We start from the raw sequence: 21,370 nt of genomic DNA on the forward strand, positions 1-21,370 counted from the left end.
AACAAGTCCAATACAGTATTTGTTGTGCCTAAAAACAAGACTCAAGGCCTGGAAAAACAGTCAAGGGCAGGCTGCAAGCCTCTTGCTTTTCCGACAAGAGTGAGTGGTGGAATACCAACAATGTGCGCGGTCTTAACTTGAAGCGTATGGCCAACCGCGAAATACACTCACCGCTTAGCCATGGCTATGATATTTTAAACAGCATGCCACTATACTGTAATCATTCTGGTATTTGGTTATGATGACTAATGTATATTTTGGTTTACAAAAATCCATTAATATTTGCAATTTCACATAGCAAATCCACAATGTCCATCCACTGCATATTCCTAATAATAGGTGGATAAATGAGAAGGTACTGCGGGGGGGTTTCCACTCAGAATTCTGCTGATTTGGTGGTTCGTATCCAAAACATTGTAATGGCATTTACATTGTATCATAGCAGCAAGCATGTTAAACTTCCCTCTGTAGCTCATATTTTAAAGGGCAGATTGACAATGAATTCAATAAATGCATTCATGCAAGTGGAGTGGAGTTTTTTTGCTTCAGTTTTTACATAATGCTAACTATAGCAGTAGGGGGGAATCAGTATAAGTAAATTCCTCTAAAGGTCCTGTAAAGACAATGACAGAGGTGAACATCAGCATAAACTACCACTAACATATGATCCTGATTCTGACCAGGGTACACAAGCTGTCCCACTGGCTTCATTTCCTGACCTCAGTGACACAACCATCCATCTCTGTCATCTTGCTTCAGTATCATTTGGACTCAAGTTGTCTCAGTGGTTTATTAATTGACACACCTTTCCCCTTGGGATTGATGAAGTGTTTCTGATTATGATTCTGATTGAAGTGGTTTAAGATGAGACAAGTGGATTAGAGGGACCTGAAACTCTTTTATATACAACCGGTGATTAGGAGAGATTGATTGATTCAAGCATTACGATGTGTGTTTGTTGATAGCCTGAGAGTTAAGTAGTTGCAGGTGGAAGAACCCTGGTGCATTGGGCCTATAGATCGTAGCGTGTGAATGTCCCTGTTCCTTATAATTCGTTGGATTTCAGCCATAGCCAGAGTACGCTCAGATTTCAGCCCTGTTTTTAATGTTGATACAAAACAAGTTTCAAACAACGTCTCAAAGTGTTTCCATAAGCCTGCAATGCAAACACAGAAAACACAGCCTTGAAATATTGCATTAAATATTTAACACTCAAGGGAGGAGGAAAAGTTGGCATACCATAAAATGTACATGTTGCTCCTAGTTATCCTTCTGTTGTGACACTGGCTTTTGCGCCACCTACAGCTTATTTTGGTGAACTACGTCCCAATTGCATTACCAAATCTACCCACGGGTACAATAAAAGTTACCTTACCTTACTTTACAGCAATTAATAGTAATTAATGATGATAAATGACAAATGCATATTCAGAATCTTTGAAAATTCTCATACAATTGCCTATACATTCCAACGGAAAATAAAATGTGGGCTTGCTTATGGGTTGTTCTGTACCTGGGGGGACAGAGCTGTGTCCTGCAGTCCTGGAGGAGTTGAGGGGGCCGTCGGGAGCTCACACACAGGCTCTGCTCTGCTGCCTCTCTGGTCTGCTTATTCAGACAGATAACCACAGCCTCCTGCACACCTGTGATTAGACAGCAGCATCACAGCAAGCACAAGGGATGACCATTATACAAGTCTTCTTACCAGAAAACATTCACATTTCATTCAATTCACATTTTAGAAAGAGTTAAGAAGCTGAGAAATCAGTGAGCTTCTTTGAAGTATCAAGAATCAATTAGTTGATTAATGGTTGCAGCCATAAAACACATACTGTTTACTCATACTCACATATTATCTCATTCACACATAAACAGTATAAAAGCAAGTTGTGGTTGTATCTCAGAGAGCACAGCCTCCTGCTAAACTTCTGACCTATAAACTTAAAGGGTGTGATATTGGGTCATGTTGTAAGCAACGTAATTGAAATCTTAGAGTCTCCTTCTAATGTTGGGGACAATAACAGCGAGGGCGGCATTTCAAATGCCACACTGGTGTGATGGTCCACAGGAGCACAGCCCTCAGGGTGTGGGTATGTGTGTGTGCGTGTGTGTGTGAGACATCCGATACCAGTGTTATAATCGTCCTTGGATAGGAGTTTGTTGAGTTTGGGTGAGTGCACATGCACAGACACTGACAAAAGCCTGCACCCATGTGCAGAAATGTACTTAAACATGCACACTCCGAAAGCAGACATGAATACACGATGCAGGCATACAGATCTGGATGTGAAGGTGGGGAGATTAAAGCAGGCCTTAACAAATGTTGACAGATCGTTTAGGGGAAGCTGTTTCTGTCTGGTGCGGCATTCACTTCTGCTGTGACATATGACCTCTAGGTTTAAATAGATGGGACTCCATCTATTAGCATCTAACGTCACATAACTTACTTCAAAGCTCATAATAGCAGGACTTTAAAAAAATGAAAATGGTGTCTTGTAGTTCAAATATTAGGGTGATGATACTTCTACAGAAATTCACTTCTACTCTAAACATGGCTCCAAGTATGGTCCACGAATTTGTTCTGAGACTTTTTGGAATAATAGGATAATTTGCCATGAAATTTTGGTACAATCACTCAACCTCTGCAGGACATAATCTCCAGATCTTTCCTCAAGTGCCATATCTCCTACAAGCCATGTATCCATGAGTTCTTTGAGTGAAACAACTCAACAACTATTGGATGGTTTAAAGGCCATGGAGCAAATGTTTGCAATGTGTCAAATAGACATAGTAAACCTGTAAAACATGATTGTTTTTCATGTTTCAACTTCCGAGCAAACCCTTTGTAGTACTCTTTGAGAATTCTACTTTCTGTTATTAGAGTGGGCAGAAGTGATCCATACCTCCCCCACAGCTCTCTGAGCACTCCGTAAAGCCGTCATATTCCCAGTCGTGCAATTCCTCTCTGTGGGGTGTCTCTCCGTCTTCCTCCACCACCTCCTCCTCATTCTCCTCCTCCTCCTCCTCCTCCTCTTTCTCCCCCTCTGTCTTGCTTTCTTTTTCTTGGCCCAACACACCAGAGCAGGGAGTGCGGTAACAGGGCTGACTCGTTGTGGGTTTGAGCCCCTTACATTCATCATCAGGCAGGTCAGCCACACTCTGAGAGAAGATCAGCAGCACCTGGCACTTGACCCTGCGTCGCTGGGTTCCGGCACCGCATGTCCTGCTGCACGGCTCCCAGGGACCTGGGATGAAGCTGAGGATACGAGGTCAGGTTGAATGAGAAAGCAAACAGAGCGTGTTTCACCACAAGGCATATTAAAATAAACAGCATGCTGTTCGTTCAGGAAGTTTTCTTCACATAGCTATGACATCAGGCTTAGAAATGCAATTATAATGTGAGACTCCAAATCAGTAGTACTTAAAAGTAGTTAGCACAGGTTTTTAGCATTGCCCCTATATATAGATCTTAGTCATCCATTACTAAGTTCATAAACTCACTGAGGATTTAGTATTCATCCTGCTGTGGTTAATTGAACAGCTGTGAAGACTTAAGGTCAGCCATTCATGGATAAACAGCTTTCATATGCATCTTTCCTCATCTCAAAGAAAGGATCAGTGAAGGAAATGAAGATCATTGCCGTTCATGAATGCCTGAAGGCTTCTCAAGGTTGAGTGAAAGCTACGACCCAGAAACTGAACCGCCACCTTTTCACACTTTGCAAACGAATCATAAATCCGAAACGTGTGAGATGGAAAGATGCATAAAATCCTAGTTGATCTAGAGACTTAATTGACGGTCTCCGTGGGAATCAAAGTAACTCGGGAATGCTCATAAAAACCACAGGCTAAAATTAATGCCACAGTTATATGAAGGATAAAGCGGGGGAAATCTACATCGCACCTTGTTTTCCAGACTTTTCCATTATGGTTCACTGATGTTAGAGCTGGCATTTGAGGAGATTATAGGGGCCATTTGATTATAGAGGTCGTTTGATGTCATTCTTTAGTTCGTTAACTGTTCAGCTGCAGAGGATTTCTCTCGTCAAAATATAGGAATTTGAAGATGAAACAGGACTTGTACCACTATGTGTGGCAGGTGCTCTCTTAGTCTGTTTATCTTTAGTCTGAATGGCTTTGACGTGATGGTTGCCCAATATACTGTTCGCGTGAAGCTGAGACAGCACTTTTCAGCAGCTGTCCTGTTTAGGATTGAGCGCACCACATATAGGTTTAATCAGTTAATATGCTTTTAAATATTAGCACACATCTAGAATAAGCACTGCAATAACTGTATTGCCCTTAGTGCCTCAACTTGTAAGCTAAAAAAAACCCATGATGGACTTTTTTTTATCTGTTGTCGATAAAAAACCCATATATCTTATAAACAATGATTGTAAAAAGTTTAACTAGTACAAAACTAAAACCTCCAACACCAGCACACTGGAGGATGTTACACCTTGTTAAGCCCAATGAGGCAAATAAGGATCATGTGAAAATAGGCAAACAAAATTAATACATTTTGATTGATTGGTGGGTTAACTGGCTGGTGGATTGATTGGGTTGATTGGCTGTTACCCAGAGCCTGCCTGTTCCAGTGAGTGACTCACTGGACGTACTGGGTCTATAAAAGCACCATAGTGGTGTTTCTATATCGTGCTTTCAGAGTACATGCAAAGGTAACACTAACAAAGCGGCTTGCACCGCTGTGCAGCATTTTTCCTTGGCTGAGCAGTCTGACCACAACACAAGAGCACCCTGCTGTTTTATAAGATGCCTCAATAAAGAGCTCATAATTACAGCAAACGCGGCTCTTTATGAGAGCTAAAGGACTCACTATGTTTTGGACAAACAAATGAATCACCGGCAGTTAGACCTTGGAATGGGAACAATTAAGTCAACAAGTGAACCCACAGAAATGTTTATCTTCATGCATAGTTAAAGTACATCTGTCGGGTTCAAAAACAATCTTGATTTCATTCATGGGAGGAAACAACACTTTTGTGTAATATCTGCCAAATGCCTAGGCTAATCATATCAATTAAATTTCCATCAGTGGACATATTTTATTTACTCACGGTGATGGTAATGTGAAAATAAAAAAATGAAAAAAACTTGGCCAATACTTGGAGCAAAGATGGTTTTAATTTTTTCAGCAGTTGCACAGTGGTGGTTCAGAGCAGGCACAAGGTCTGGCAATGGAAGTGCAATAAGTCTAACACAGGAATTTCCTTCTCCTTTCTCTCACATCCGTAACCTGGCCCCATATGGTAGGCAGATATTGTTGTTGGCTTGTGGATGGCTGCATATTATACACACATATTTATGTGCTTTTGGAAGAAAGACTTTTTTCTTTTTTTTGGCGTTAGAGCACAATCATATGTTTTGGCATTTCTCTCTTGCTCCCATTCTCTCTTCCCACCTCATGCTCCAAAGATAAGTCAAAGCAACAGATGTTTTGATCTGGCTAACATGGTCACTAATGCAAGTCATGCAAGACAGTGGGTTGAGTCCAAACATTGTCCATCTTTTGAGGACGGCCTTTATTCGTCAACTGATATGTGGGACAAGAACATCTGGAACATCTAAGGGCTCATTGAGGTAATGCTGGTAGCTAGTGATTGAACAGTGTGATGGTTTTTTGACACTCTGCTAACCTTTTACCTTAAATAACCTCATACAACAAACTCTTTAATCAGACCTGACAATTGTTAAATAAAGTGTCATAGTATCAAATATGTATTGCATCTTCAGCCAGGGTGAATACTTCAGTACATGTTGTGACAAAACTGTTCTGCCATCATGTCTGACAGTGATTTGCCCAGGTGTAGTGCTTTATATTTTGAAAAGCATCATGAAATAAATGGGGGCTATGGCTGTTCACACTGATGCCAAAGTTGACGAAAATGGCACTTGACATGAACACAACCACGATACAAACGTGGTTTTCTTGGCAGCACCAGGTCCTGTCTCCTTCAATTTCACCTCCAGGTAAATCTTTAATGCCGGATTGTAAAATGTGTTGTTGAAACTGTATATCTGGGACCTGACTTCTGCTTCTTTACCCCTGCAGCGTGACAATAATTCTTTAAAAGGGGAAATCAATGAGTTTTCAGGGTTGTGAACCACAAGAGCCTTGTAAAGCTTTAGCACCACTGACAGTAAACTGAGGTTCCAAACTGGCTATGTCATCTGGGTGACAGGGTGTGCTAGGAATCTTAAAAAAAACCCACAGGGAAACTGTTTAAAATGCAGAATGTCAGTATAAACTGTAAAATAAACTATTTGATATGCACTTCTGGGATTGAACACCATAAAAAGCCAAAGAACCAATCCCATTTCTCATTTTTACCCCCTTGTCACTTGACAAGGGGGTCTAACTGAGTTAGAAGGGGTAGGGTTTGAAATATACCTCTACTAAATGGAACCCCCCTTCAAGAACATCACACGTCACTGTCAGCTGTTACATCACTATTATATAGAAATGATTATGCCCATGTCTGAAGCAAAGCGGCACTCCGACTGACGTCACACAACCCTTTGGCAGGTAACAACACTGTTCATCTCTGCAGATGTGTATATGAGACAACACATGAATCAGACAATATATCAGACAACTTGTCTCTTCACCAATGAGTTATAGCTGTTGTACCATCCAGAAAGATGGTGTAGGTGAACTGGTGCTATGAAATGTGCTCACAGTGAGCAGAAGAAAAAGATGGGAACCCACAAGCAACGGATTTGGTGATTACCCCTTGGTAAATCATGGACTCAGACTAGATTTACCAAGAGCTGGTTTACACAGCAACGTTAGCTCAGCAATTATTTACACAACAATTTTGAATGCTAACGTTTGCGAACACGCAAATTACCCTTCCAGTGACAACAACCTTTAGCCGGTAAACTCCAGAATTGAATGTTTGTCACAAAGCCAGATTGAGTCCATTTGTTTCCCTCCAAGCTCCTGTAAATTTTCAGTGACTCTCTGGAGGAAGATGAAGGGAAGTTAATCAGGAAGTTGAAGATGTCAGGATACTACGGGTTTGGAATAATGTCTTCACCGGCTGTTTCCAAACTCGTAAAAAGGCACCCCGGGGGCATTATAAAGATCAAATATATTGAGTCGATCTCTGTGGATTTATAGTGCGCAGTGGACTCTGACAGGTTGAATCCAGCACCAGGCCCAATGATTTTTGCTGCATCATAGGCTGCCAACATGGCGGTTCATAGAATCCAAGTCATGTGACGTCCGGAGCTCTATACAACCTGCTAACCAATGTTAGCTTTATGATGGAAACAGTCTCCTTAGATTCAGCTAATCTGGGGAATATATTGTGGCATACCTCTGTACGGAAAAAAAATCTGTTTGAAGGTATATTTAGCTCTCACACTTCACTCTTCCCTTCTAATCGACAAGTATTGCGACACCCGATGCCTACTCCTGAGTGTGCAAAACGGAGGTTTAGGACCAAGTGGTTGGGGCAAGGGTTTAAAAGGATTTGAGTCAAAAACAGGGATAAAACACGTGTGATTGCTTACCTTGGTTCCTCAGTCACTGTGATCTCCTCCTCCAACTCAATGGCCTGTTTACGCCACACAGGTTTTGCTTCAACTGGAAGGGTATCTAGGGCAATTGATCAAAGAGGACAAAGGTTTAACTAAGACGAAGACAAATCCTACTTCATTTAACAATTGCATAATATTAAAAACATTAAAACGTGAAACACAGCTAACCCATGGACTTGTAGCAGGGCACGGTCACCAGGCACTCCTCCTTAATGTGGGGTTTGGTAGTAGGGTTGCAGCCTCCGGCGTGGAGCCCCCTGTGATCAATACACAACACCACTCTGTAGCGCAGGCCCTGTCCACACGTCACCGTGCACTGATGACAAAAGCCAATATAGTCCATTAGTAATGACTGGCAAACACAGAAACAGGGTCAACTTGTTGAGCCATATTCCTGTGCCCTGAGCTCTGTACTTAAAAGGAAGCAAAGAAAGAAACCATCCAAATCTCTCTGCTCTGAAGTCAACTTCGTCTATCCTTGGCCAAAACAAGCATTTAAATGCAAAGAAAGAATGTGCTAGGTAAACAGCTTCCCAGGTTTTTAGGAGGCCACAAATCTGACTCCCTCGCCTTGTGCCGGTATAAGTGATGAAGTTTAAAAATCCCAACGGGAAAAGTCATGTGGAGCATTTATGGTGGATGAAACTTAATTACAAGAGTAAACTAAGGAGGAAGGTCAGATTGATGCACATGTAGAATCCTAATAGCCAGGGTGTGAATGGCGCACAGTAAGCTAAAGAACTCCATGTGTGCTGTTGACTTGTGGGTTTTTATTAAAGCGTTGTGTGTTTTGGATGGTGTGTTCAAGGGTGGTGAAGGACACTCAGAGTGGGGTTAGCAGTGCTTCACTTAATCACACAGCGGGGCTGTGTTTGAACGTGAGCAGTTGCAGGAGTTCTGACCATGTTGAGTGGACTGCTTGGCATCTGAAGTCAGAATAATAGGTCAATTTTTCCAGTTGGTATATTTTTGTTTCCCCCATGAGCAAATTAATCATATTTTTATACATATATATTTTAACCTTGAGGGTTAATTGAGACCCACTGGAGAGACCTGCACACTACCAAGACAAATGATCCATTTGCTGGTATTTGACTTCCCAAGTGGTAACCACCATTTGCAACAAAGACACATCTCTTTACTTTTTTTTTTTTTTTAAATAAACTTCCTAAACATTCCAAACTCTGTGATACTTTACAGCACCACGTTAAAATTGAAAACCAGGGACAGAGTAAGAAAAGGGCACCTACGGGTGACCACTCCTGTGCCAGCCAGGTGGGGCAGTCGAAGGTGTTGCAGGGCTGCAGGATAGCCGTTTTTGGGGAGTAGAGACACTTCCACTCATCAGTGGCAGTAATGATTCCCTGCATGTCTTCCTCCACACAGGATACAGCGCGACTCTGGATGCCGCCACCGCAGGAAGTAGAGCAGGCAGTCCAGGGACTGCTCTCCCATCTGACATTATAGAAATGTACATGTTGTGAGGATACTGGGAGACTGCATTGCCCGGATTCTGCATCAAAGTAGCTAGATACATACCTGGGCAGGGGGTGGTAAAGGTCATACGGCATAATTTGTTTGTAGCCATCACTGAAAGGTAAAATCGATCAAAAGATTTAGGCACTTGAATTACATGACATTCTGCTGAGAGATGTTTCAGCAGTAGAATTTACTTCTGAAACTTTTTCTAGGTGCTTCTTTGTATTTTCACTCATAGTCCAACACGTTTGCAGCTGTCTCAATTTCTTTGCACGGTGTGGTAATGTCTCCAACAACAACACATGGTCTAAACACCACGAAGAGACATAGAGAACGTTGTGTGGAGCTGATTTTGACAATGGCTTGAATGAAACAGACATTTTATATTTAAAAGCTATGCATGGGCCACATGGTGGTGTAGCGCTAGCAATGTTGCCTTACAGCAAAAACATGCAGATTAATTGCAATAAATGAAGTTATGCAGTACATTTTTAAAACATGTATGCATTTTAAAATGTTTCAAAAAATTGTTTGGTCCAGTCTGATCCCACAAAGAGTCCACTCTCTCACCTGGCCAGGCAGGGCTCCATGTTGCACTCCTGCAGTTTGGGTTTAGGTTTGACATTCTCTGGGTAATAATGACAATACTGATCCACAACCACTCGGCCACTGCGTATGTCAAAGCATTCTGCCGAGGTTAACTGGTAACCTATAGACAGAAGAAAGAAAGTATGTCACTACAAATATTTTTGGGTAGTTAAGTACTAAGGGTTTTTTTGTCATGCCAGCAGGACAGGAATACCTCCACCACATGTCACAGAGCATGGGAAGAAGTCAGTCTCTCTCCAGCGATGGATGATGGGCTGATAGTAGATGTACTGGATCACACTGTCTGCTCCACTGGTAAACTGTACCTGTAAAAGAAATGCTTCAGGGCATGAGCTTTAAAATACGTAATACTGTTTTCAAGGTTATGGCATAAGAGATGTAACGATTATAGAACTACAACTCATTTTCATCAAGTCCATAAATGTCAGAAAATTGTTGAAAATGCTGATGTTCTCGAATGTCTTGTTTTGTCCACAAAGCAAAATGATGAAGTTGTAATATTTCTTTGTTATATGGAGCAATGAAGCCAGAAAATACTCACATTTAAGAAGCTGAACTTGTTTTAATTATTAAAAAAAACACTCCGATTAAGCGATTATCAAAATATTTGACAATTGATTTAGTATTTGACACCAGTGGAAGCAGAAATATTTAATTCAAAGGTCAAACAGCTGTTAGTCACCAAAAATAGAAAATAATCAATAAAAAAATTTGAGAGCTGATGATGTCTTTACATTAGAGTCTTTGGGCTTAACATGCTGAAAAATAGACTGTAAGTCCTAATTTGTTTGTAGCCATCACTGAAAGGTAAAATAGGTTGAAATATATAGGAACTTGAATGTGATTCTGTGTTTAAATTGTGATAAAATCATAAAAAAAATCAACCACATTTACGTATGTGGAAACACAGCCAGGGAACTCTTTTTTTTTTATTTGTGTTTTGCTTTTTTTTCACAGCCAGTGCAGCCACATGAGCTGTAATAGATCAGAAAAGTATTCATTTATAGCCTCTTATATTTTCATCTACCCCATTTCTATTTATTGTCCGCCTCTGACTCATGTTTATGACGGGGAAGTTTTCACAGGCGTTTCCCTGTCCGGGGTCTGCAATGTCAACACTTTGGCCCCGATCTCTGAGCACAATGTGTATGTGAAAACTATGTGTGCATGTGTACAATAGAGCCAAAAAAAAGATGTCATAATCATTGTGTCATTAATTACTATAACATATTACAATAAAATTTTACTTTAAATGACCATATGTATAAGAACATTTCTCTGAGGGTAATACATCACATTCATCAAGAGTTAGTTGACAGCAATACCTTTTTTTAACATTAGTAAGCCTAAAGTAAACCAAAGCTCATATTGTTATCAGTGACACACCTTAAAAACAAACAAACAGACAAATCGACATTTACATTTAATATTTAAGTGGCTTCCATATAATCTAATATCTTCATATGTAAACATCTAAAGTCAGTTCTGCCTTGAACTGAGCACGACTTGCAGGAGTTCACCCGGAGTTCATGGAAATACGAGGCCGTCAGAGCACAGTTTGGCTGTCGTGCACTATTTTCAGAGCTGTGCATCGCACGAGATACAGTTTTTTGAGCGAGGCTGCGGAAAAGAGCACAGACTTGTCCTTGTGATGTCAGCTCGTCAGCGGAGTGAAGCTGATTGGGATCATTTGCAAGAGAAAGAAGCCCCGAAGAGACGCCTGAGCACTGCGGGTTTGATTTGAATGAGAAAAGAGTGCAGTAGCTTGACTTGCCAATGTGACCACTTTGCTCACCAAATGCTTTTTGTAAACCTGTAATGACTATTTGGGTTTTTTTTTGGCCACTTGGGGGCAGCAGTAAAAAATAAGTGAACACAACTATTACAGCAGTTCTGAGCAACACTTACAGTCTTGCTTCTAGGCTACTGGTTCATTTAAGTCCAATAATCACTGGCTTTGGCAACGACTGGTGCAACTAAAAGTACAAAAATGTGCGTGAACACAGCTTGATGACACATGGTATTTCAGTGAAGGAGGTTAAGTTGTTTTAACTTATGATAATATATCGGGGTGGGGATATGTACAGTGAAATATCGCAATATTTTGCATGGCAATATTACCGCCGTATATCCCTTTTGAGACACTGAGACACCAATTAGTAATGAATTAGTTTAAACAAAAGTTTTTGTGGATTAGCATAAAAAGAAATAAATGAATATTTCAGTCCACGAGATGGTGCCAAGTGCTGCACCCTCACCGGACTGTGGTCTGAGTTTATAGCAATATAGGATTTTGCATATAATCAGTACATCACATTATTGTGATAATAAGATATCATGGTGTCTCTGGCAATTCTTACCCATAATAATAGTGTTTGAACCTGCTTTATCTTATAATATATCTTGATATCGGCCAGATTACTTTATTTTCTCTAAACTGATTCTACTTCTTTTCTTTACTTACTGTATCTCAATCTCAATTGAATGTGTGTCAGTTGCTTTAACATCAAACTGATCAAATCTCCACACCCAGGTGAAGGCATGAGCCAAAAAGTGTTGGTGTGTGTTTTTTTTTTGGCATAAAGTCACTTTTTTTAGCTGAGTAAAATGAATATTGACCACCGAAATTCACAATTAGTCAATACAATGTTAAACTCTTGAATGAACTTTTGTGTTCTCCAAAAAACTGTTATAATGGTGGTGTTAAAGATGAGAGCTCTGGGACACTAACTAAGACTGTATTCATTCATCACATAAAAAAAAAATTGTTTGAACTTTTACTTTGATAGTGAAGTCAGCTCCAAGTGGCCCAGTGATCCTCAGGATCTCCTTGTCAGAAAGCTTCTGGAAGTCCAAGCTGGTGTTGTCCATGTGGTACTGCCCAGTTGTATCGAAGACCAATTCACCCTTGAGCCCGTGAAGGCTCTTACTCTCCACATCTGCAGAGGAAACAGAGGAGAAAGCTCAAAGCACAATGAACACATCCTGGACAGAAAACAGATACAGTAGCTTCACGGCCTCGTTTGCAATGACATAGTTTCTATTTGCAGTAGTTTCCTCTTTACAGGATCATAGTGATTCATGTCTACATTTTTAATCTTTCATCTATGTGAAACTGAAAATGAGTGCGAAGAAGTGCAAGGGGATTAAAATGTCGAGATAGTCCAGGGATGACTTTCATTCATCTCAGCTCTTCAATCAGATCCAGTTACTCACATGCGGAGTAGTTGTTGCGTTTGGAGAGAGAGAGAGAGAGGGAGACTCGCTTTGGCAGTGCCAGGAGTCTCATGTAGGTCTGCGAACATGCCAGCGCTGCACTGAGCATTTTTTTCCATTGTTTGACCTCACGCCAACCTTGGCCCTAACAAGGTCTTGTGTGATTCCAGCAAAGACGTTTAAAACAAAAACAATGGGAAAACACAGGAACAAGCAGTAAAGGGCAGCAGTCATCGTCGTCTGCCGACAGATGGTTACAATTTAAGTGCCCGCGGCCAGAAAAGAGCTGGGGAAATATTTAATGGAGGATCTGTCCATTCAGAAAAAGAATGGCTTTGGCCTGGCTCATGAAACGACTATAGAGGAGAGGATAGGTGGAGAGATGGAACATTTGTTATCAATTTGATTCAGTTAGGAGTTTGGTGCCAGTACTTTGACATCAGTGATATTTACTGGAAGTCCAACATCGCCTCAAAGCCAAAGCAAACCGGAGAAATAAATACCTTTCCTGGTTATTTTGCCCTGAGTCACTTTTAAGAACCAATTTTTATGAGGGAGAAATACAATATGGTTATGGGTGGGTTTGAGTGGGTCAACCAAGAAGGTGGGTTCGAATCCCTGCAAGTCCACTCTACTTGCAGTATGTGAATGGTTATTGTAGATATCTATGACGGCAACGTATTTGACCATTATCATGGATAAGATTAATTACTGCTTGATATTTGGGTGAGCTACTTTTTGGAGCCACACACCACTAAAATACAGTATAACATAAAAAAAAAAAGGAAATATTCTGTTCAACTGTTTTGGATGGAAGGGCACCCTGGACCTACCAGGACTTACACAAGTGATCCGGGCCTTTCAGAACAAGACGAACATGACGACTCTTGTAGGGGATGACGACGACTGTGTCCTCAGCTTCGGTGACAGACACACAAAGATACACACAGAGAGATGGCATGAAGACATATATAATCAGTACTTTTTGTAAATGCAATAAAAGCTGCACAGCTCATTATCAGTCCACTCAAGCCACTGAGTGCTTTGACAGCGCGATAAAAGAAAGCTGTGTTGGACAAATACACATTATTCTGATACATGTATCCAAACAATAATAGTAAAATTCAACAAAACAAGTTCAAATGTAGCTTTACAGTGTCGCTCTATAAATGTTGTGTTGCATTTCCATATCAAAGGGGTGTTACTTTCACAGATATTTACAAAAGAATTCTCTAAACCAAGTGGAGACAGAAACCTTCCCATAATGCAATGCAATATATCGGTTTTCAGTCGATATTCTGCCCAGTAAATGCCAGTGTCTTTTAATGTCAGGCACAGGGTTGTAACTGAGATTTTAGTTGGTTTTTTTTTATATATAATTTTGCAGGCTGAGCCTTAACCAAGATGAAGTCATCTGGCTTTATTCTGTCAAGCTTCTCTCAGAATAAGAGGAGACACCACACAGCTGTTGCTCAGCAGAATATGACCAAAGTTTGCATGTGAAAAAAAAAACAGTGGACTAACGTTAAAAATAAAGAGTTAATTTCTGGGATTATTATAAACAGACTCTACTTTTTCCTGAAGCATGCTGGGATTTGTAGTGTCCTCGTACAAGTCTGCAGGATGAGCCGTCTCCATTGCAGACACCACAGTTGTCCTCCTTCGTCGTGCTCCCCAACTCATGATCGCAGCCTACAATCTGTAACACAAAGGCAAAACTGAACAATGACCAAAAAAAAAAAAAAACAGAGACTCACAAACAGAAAATAGGATCAATAAATACACGATATACATGCAATAATATGAAAAAAAAGAAGGAATATGAGGAAAAAATGGAAACGCGTGTTGTTTCTAGTAGACTTTAAAAAGAATGTCTGTCTTCAAACAATGTCAATATATAATCAAATGATCCAAACAATGCTCTCGTTTCCTCCATATTCATACTCATAATAGAATCACAACAGCATGAAACGTCCACTGTGAGCCAATCACGGCTGAAAAAAAAAACGCTCCTCACTGTTTTCTATTAAATATTATCTTCGACCATCCACAGTTGATTGATGGAGTTTTTCCGCAATCTCTGTCGGTCAGGAAAACCAAAAACCTCAGTGTGATTTTAAGCACGGTAAGAGAGTATATTAAAATCCTCGTGTATCTGTGCGCACACAATGCCTTGGGACGTAATTCCATTCAAGCGGGAAAATATGCATTCTAAACTATTTCCTGGACTGCCAGTCAAAATCCCAGTCTCAACTCTTCTCATCGGGTATTCATTTGTAAAGCAGATGTCGTGATGTAAGCATGAGCCAGCCCTCTCCATGATTTGCTCTCTTACTACCTTTCGGATTCAGAGTCACTGTCAACTTGCAAACCAGTAAATAAGCTGTTGCCTTGATGAGCATAAACAAATGGATTAAATACATGAATGTAATTGTTGAATGTAATGTTTTTTAGACAGAATTTCCCTTCTGCTGTCATTCCATTCCTGATCAAATTTAAACAGTAAAACCATAAAATGCATTTTCATAAAAGTTGAAATACAGTATGTCAATTGTTAATATCAGCCAGATGTTGAAGCCGAAGAAAAGTTTTTATCCTACCAAGCAGCAGAAATACTTTGTATGCTCCGCATATTTTTACCTCAAGTTGATTCAAGAAGCCTGTGGGTGCTCACAAATCACTGGTATGTAAGTGTAGTATATAAAAAGGACACCTTTTTTTTCCCGCAATTATTGTGAGTCTACAACAAGTACATTTTGTGATTTCCAAAATGAGAAGAAATGAATGTGGGTCGGTCTCCTACCTGGCAGACTCCACTGATGCACATGTCCAAGGACTCTGTGTAACAGCGGGTCCCATCCAGCACCTTGGGCGCCAGCTCCACCACAAGGCCCAAACCTTTGGCTTTGCACTTGAGAGCACACGGGTTGTCCGGGTCATTGTACACAGGCAGCCACTCGTGGTACTGACCCTGGTATCGCACGTCAGCGTGAGCCGAGCACTGCTGCGCACGGAAATCACCCACATCTGGAGGGCAGTCCTGAGAATAAGATGTGGAAGAGTATCACCTCACTTTACATAACAACACAGTGATATTTTTTTATATGTAAAATGCAAAGAAAATGTTCTATATATGGGCAGAAGATGGTGTCGCAGATCATTCTGACTGGAGCATGTAATTACCAGATTACCATTTCACTTCCATAACTCCTCACTTTCTTTCAAACAACAGGATCCTAGATCACAAAATGATACCTCTTACCCATATACTCGGGAATATTTTCACAGTTCCACCACACTGAACTCTCTATCGCTGTTTGCCGTATCACTTAATCTCAATCGAAAAAACCACTTGAAAGCTCTGCGGACATCCATCACATAGAGATGAGTTTGCTAAACTTACCACATTACTGCATGTGCGATATTTGATATTCTGCCCTTCGCAAATCCTGTAGATGACACAAAAAAAAGAAAAAAAGAAATGAGCATGTGGACGAACTGTGGCCTTGTGGGTAAGTGATTAAACAAACCCCAATGCAAACCAGTGACCTGGCATGGTATTTCAACCATTGACTCTCATTAAAGTTGCTGAGCGGTGGGTGGAATCCTGCAGTGATGGATGGGCAACCAACCATGACTGTGCATACATTAAAAAAGTAGGTGTAGACATATGAGATTTTAGAAGAGGTGATGGAAATGCATGATTAGTGCTTAACCCTTAGAACACGACATGCATGTAAAGGCACTGACTGATGAGGCTGAAGAGAGTGATGAAAGAGTGTGATGAAACCATGAATAGCCAAAGGAAAATTCTGAATTCAGTAGGTACTCAATGCTATACACTAAACTTTAAAGATTTACACCTCAATCAACGAATGGCATACGCTGGTTTACACCTGACAAAGGCGGTTCAGGGGTTTAGTTGCGCTTTAAAACACATACTAAAAACTCACATGCTCAAGCATGCCCCTTATTTGACTGAATAATGCTGTCATTTGTCATAGTGACCAGTCTTAAAATAAGTCTTTAAGCCTATTAGCTTTATAAAGCAGCATTATGGCTCACAGAGTAGTGAAGTAGACACAGCAGAGCCCTGCAGTCTGTGTCTGCTGAACAGATTGGAGCAGTTTGGACCATGACTCTGTGCATGACAATCTGCAGCGTCTCTGCCCAAATTATGGAGTTAAGCACTTATTTGAAATTAGGATTCTTTGGTGCTTTGATGCCGAGTGATGATAAACCATTCATGGTGACTATGATAGGCCAATTATCCAGGACCCCAGAGGACACTAATCAAAGGATATCGTCTTTTGAGATTTGTAACTCAAGAGGAATTCCAGTGTCATCGGTCCTTAGCTAATCTGGAATCATGATTGGAGGCAACATTGCAGAGAGTTTGGACTCGCACATAAATGAGGGCTGAAAGATTTTTTTTTTTAAAGATATTGTTCCACAGAGCAGTGAATGTTGATCGCGTGGCAGAGGAGAACATTAGACCCTGTGACAAATTCAGACAGTGCCTTCTTCCAAACCAAACAGCAGGTCATGAACCCAAAACAAGAGACTTTCAAAGAGCAAGAGTTGAAAGACAGGTAGTAAAGATCAGGATCAGTGTGGAAAGTCATGCTGGGCTGAGCAATATATATATACACAGTATATATATATATATATATATATATATATATATATATATATATATATATATATATATATATATAGTGTAGATGGTTTTCTTTGGGGAGGCAAACGGAATAAAACAAATATCCCTTTTCATTTCCTCTTGAATTTGGAGGGAACAACATGTAGACTGTGAAGAAGCAGGGCCTGAAAAAGTTTTTCCTAAAAATTGAAATATGTCTAAACATCATCATCGTAAATTAAGGGAGGTCATTACTAGAAAACACATAACTCACAGACTGTGACCCTGGCTTTTCTGCCAAATATACACAAAAGTCACAATTACACAGAATTTGCTGATCAGACAATAACACACAAGGCTAGAGTAGCATACCAGTTTTCAGACATGAACAAACATAGTAATAATTTATCATATTGCAGGACATGCCTGGCTTCATTTTCTCTGCCACTATATTATTGATACACTTGCAGCAGGTAGATTGAAGGAGATGTGATGGGACCTTCAAATTTCACTCAGGGTGGGCTGGAAGTTCATAGGCTGGCTAAGAAGGAGTAATGCCAAACCAATGAAACCAGGCATGCATCCATTTTTTAGTCTTTTCTGATACTAACAACTAACAGATAAACCCATGTTTGACAGCTTTGATTGAGGACTTGAGGAAAATTTGTAGTAGAGACATTTTTATGAACATGGATACAATTTGGAACCGTGGTCGTGTGTCACCAAACATCTGCAGAAAAATGGAGGTTGGCCTCCAAGGACATTCAACTGTGTCATAGTGGGCAAGTGAATTCAAGAGGGGCAGGGAGAGCCTTGAAGATCACCCAAGGTCGAGCAGTCCGGTCACAGCCACCACTCAAGAAAACATGGACGGTGTTCACCACATGGTGATGGAAGATGCTGTATGGCACTAAAAGAAGTCCAAATATTCACTTTACGGGAAACAAATTAGTGCGCAAATTAATGTGATCTCCTTAAGAAGATAAATAGTGGCCTTCTCTTGATACATTTGCCCCTCCTAAATGTTTTAGCTATGCTAGTTGCATTGGTCTGGGACTAAAGATGGCAATGTCATATTCCCATAAGATTCAACTGTGCTTTGTGCCCTAATCATGTAGCTAATTGGCTATAAAGCAACGTATTACAGTTTACACTTTATTTGAGGCTTAGTGGTTTATTTGGATCATTTTATGGATTGTGAGTCAAGGAGTCTAAAAGGTGTCATTTAAAAACCTCAATCTGAGAATATATTTGACATCTATATAATCTTAAATTGTTAAGAGTGACACAGAGGGTGGTCCCATATAGTGTAATGCCACATAATCACAGTGCCAAGCCCACGGTAATTAGACAATTCATTGCCTTAAAGAAAATTCCCTTTTAACAACCATAACCTTTAAACATAGACCTTAAACACAGCTGTGGTATGCATTTGGTTCGAATCCAAAACACCACAGACATTTAAAGCCACTGCCTATTATAATTTCTGCAAATCAGTGAACCAGTAAATAGTAAAAACATCCTAAATTAGGGGTGGTATTTTTCATATAACACCTAACTGGATTCCCTGACTGCTTATTTTCATTTCCTGATGGTGGAAGGTGATTAATGGGTTACATGACTCTCTTATTCCAGTTTACTTAAAAATTACTTAAAAATCTAAATACATTTTAAGGGGCCTCTTTATATATGTGAAAAGACGTGACAAAAAAAGACAAATATGTTACGTGTTTGCCAACCATGAGCCTCATAAATAACAGAGTGGTACTTTCTTTTGCCATGACACCCAATCCATATGTCTACACTTGCCTCAAACCGGCTTTGCTGTTGTTAATAATGACGCTTATGATAAAGTGTGTTGTGCCAGTGAGACTAATGAGGGCCAGGCAATCTGTGTTTAGTCTGTACTTGTACCTGTGCATGTACCCGTTTGAGAGGCTGTCTAGCATTTTTCGCAATGGCAGTGAGTCCTTCGTACGCGCGTGTGTGTGTGTGTGTGTGTGTGTGTGTGTGTGTGTGTGTGTGTGTGTGTGTGTGTGTGTGTGTGTGTGTGTGTGTGTGTGTGTGTGTTCAGAGGTCAGAGAGTTGGAGTGGTATTGGTTTGGTGGGTGTTGCACAGCGGCTCTATCCAAGGAGTCCTGTACGCGCACACACACACACACACACACACACACACACACACACACACACACACACACACACACACACACACACACACACACACACACACACACACACACACACAAGGGGCCTTGTGCTGTGCTTTTTAATGATGCTGTTTGATCTGCCACCCAGGGCCACGCTACTGCTCTCTTATTCCCACGCAACAGTGGGGTGAGGTGGGATGAGGTGGGACAGCGGGCTCTACCATTTGCTTAAGAACCCCATACATGCTTGCGAGTGCCAAAGGACACACAGGTTTGTAAACATACCCGCTCCGGGGGCTTCCGCGAGCGTGTACGTCTACATATACAAACACTCCTGACATCTCACGTTGGAGCTCAAACCCCAAACACTTCTTAACAACGTCAATTGCTTTTACAGCCAGTAGCAATCTGAGGTTTGCCTGACCCCCCAACCCCCCCACCCCCCACCCCAAAACATTCTGGGCAAGCAAAGAGACACGGCAGCTGCTGATATCACAAAATAAAATCCTTGGTGTTTACAGAGCAGTAGAGAAGAGTGGGAGGAGTCTGTCACTTTGAGTTTAAGATGTTGACGGCCTAATGCTCTTTAGCCTGGTTCTCAGTGAGGATGGAGTCATGGTTGCGAACAGCTGAAAGCGTCTTCTAGTGCATCTCAGTTGTGACCTTGAGTGTGAACTTTGCTGTTTTGTCAGTGCGTCTCCAGACAGTTGCACTGTTTAACAATCGGGGGCTGTTGCAGTCACTGCTGGTCACTCCCACTGAAAGCGCTTGTCAGAGAAACAGGGTTTGACCTTAGCAGCAATGCTAACTGGCCACCTTTACTGAGTGAGCGATACTTTCTGGGAACAGTAAAATACAGGAATGCAATGAAGTCACGGTGCAGCTATTTCCCAGTCTATAAATGTGACAACATTTCTATGGAAAACATACCCTCCTTCTGTCTCATTTTTTTTCACCATTGCTCCTCATATCCATTTGTAATTGGCCACTTTGCCGAGAGCACTTGGCCCAGAGCTTTAATCTTGAAGCCCACTGGGTTAGCTTCAGATCTAACCAATTGGGTGACTTTGGCAAAAGGATGAAAGCACAGAGAGGTCCAGAGTGCAAGTTCTAGTCTTAAGCCAAGATGATGAGCAGTGGGAATTCAACCAATAGGCCAACTGCGAGCAGAGAACTGTATCGCAAGAAGAAAGTAATTAAAAGTGGCGTGCATTTTGGCAACCGCCACTGATTGTTCTGCTCACATTCGTAGAGAAACATGTCCGGGGTCATTACTGAAAATGAGATCCCTATTGTCACTAATGAATTAAAGATTCAGGCTCATATGGTTGTCTCTGCATTTAAAGGAGGTGGATGTGCGAGTGATCTCAGTTGACCCCTCAGGGATATTTAACAGTCTCAGATCATGGGAACCAAGAGATTGGTGAGATTGACTCACACTATTAGGGATGCTGTCTGGATTTATTTGGCAAAAGCTGTAATATAAAAGATTCCCCTTCCTCTTTCCTTGTCTTGAATCTTAAAGCCATGATATGGCACTTTAATGGAAACCAGTCAGGACTTTATTCTTTTTTTAAAAAGTGGAGTTTACCTCAGATAGTCGTTGGAGCACAAGCTTGCAAACTGCTCATGAAATGTTTCCACTTATCTTGAAGTCTATGAGACCAAAAACTGAAATGACACATTTCATTTCCTCTATGCTGTTTGCAATCAT

General features: G+C 40.9%; 1 protein-coding gene across 1 annotated transcript in view; it reads right to left on the reverse strand.

Moving 5' to 3' along the window:
- LOC310939431 (ADAMTS-like protein 1) overlaps positions 1–21,370 on the reverse strand; it is a gene marked incomplete at its 3' end in the record, with an annotated part of 97,757 nt that overhangs the window by 8,215 nt on the left and 68,172 nt on the right. Inside the window, exons 4-16 of the mRNA XM_083904186.1 lie at positions 16,274–16,319; positions 15,674–15,910; positions 14,443–14,569; positions 13,714–13,788; positions 12,436–12,593; positions 9,848–9,959; positions 9,616–9,754; positions 9,106–9,156; positions 8,817–9,021; positions 7,735–7,882; positions 7,540–7,624; positions 2,904–3,256; positions 1,514–1,643 (exon numbers count right to left, since the gene is read on the reverse strand). Of these exons, the coding sequence (XP_083760312.1) occupies positions 1,514–1,643; positions 2,904–3,256; positions 7,540–7,624; positions 7,735–7,882; positions 8,817–9,021; positions 9,106–9,156; positions 9,616–9,754; positions 9,848–9,959; positions 12,436–12,593; positions 13,714–13,788; positions 14,443–14,569; positions 15,674–15,910; positions 16,274–16,319 (1,866 nt within the window). The remainder of the gene's footprint in view (positions 1–1,513; positions 1,644–2,903; positions 3,257–7,539; positions 7,625–7,734; positions 7,883–8,816; positions 9,022–9,105; positions 9,157–9,615; positions 9,755–9,847; positions 9,960–12,435; positions 12,594–13,713; positions 13,789–14,442; positions 14,570–15,673; positions 15,911–16,273; positions 16,320–21,370) is intronic.

Source organism: Microchirus variegatus, assembly GCF_963457635.1.
Source record: "Microchirus variegatus genome assembly, chromosome: 2".
Taxonomy (NCBI): domain Eukaryota; kingdom Metazoa; phylum Chordata; class Actinopteri; order Pleuronectiformes; family Soleidae; genus Microchirus; species Microchirus variegatus.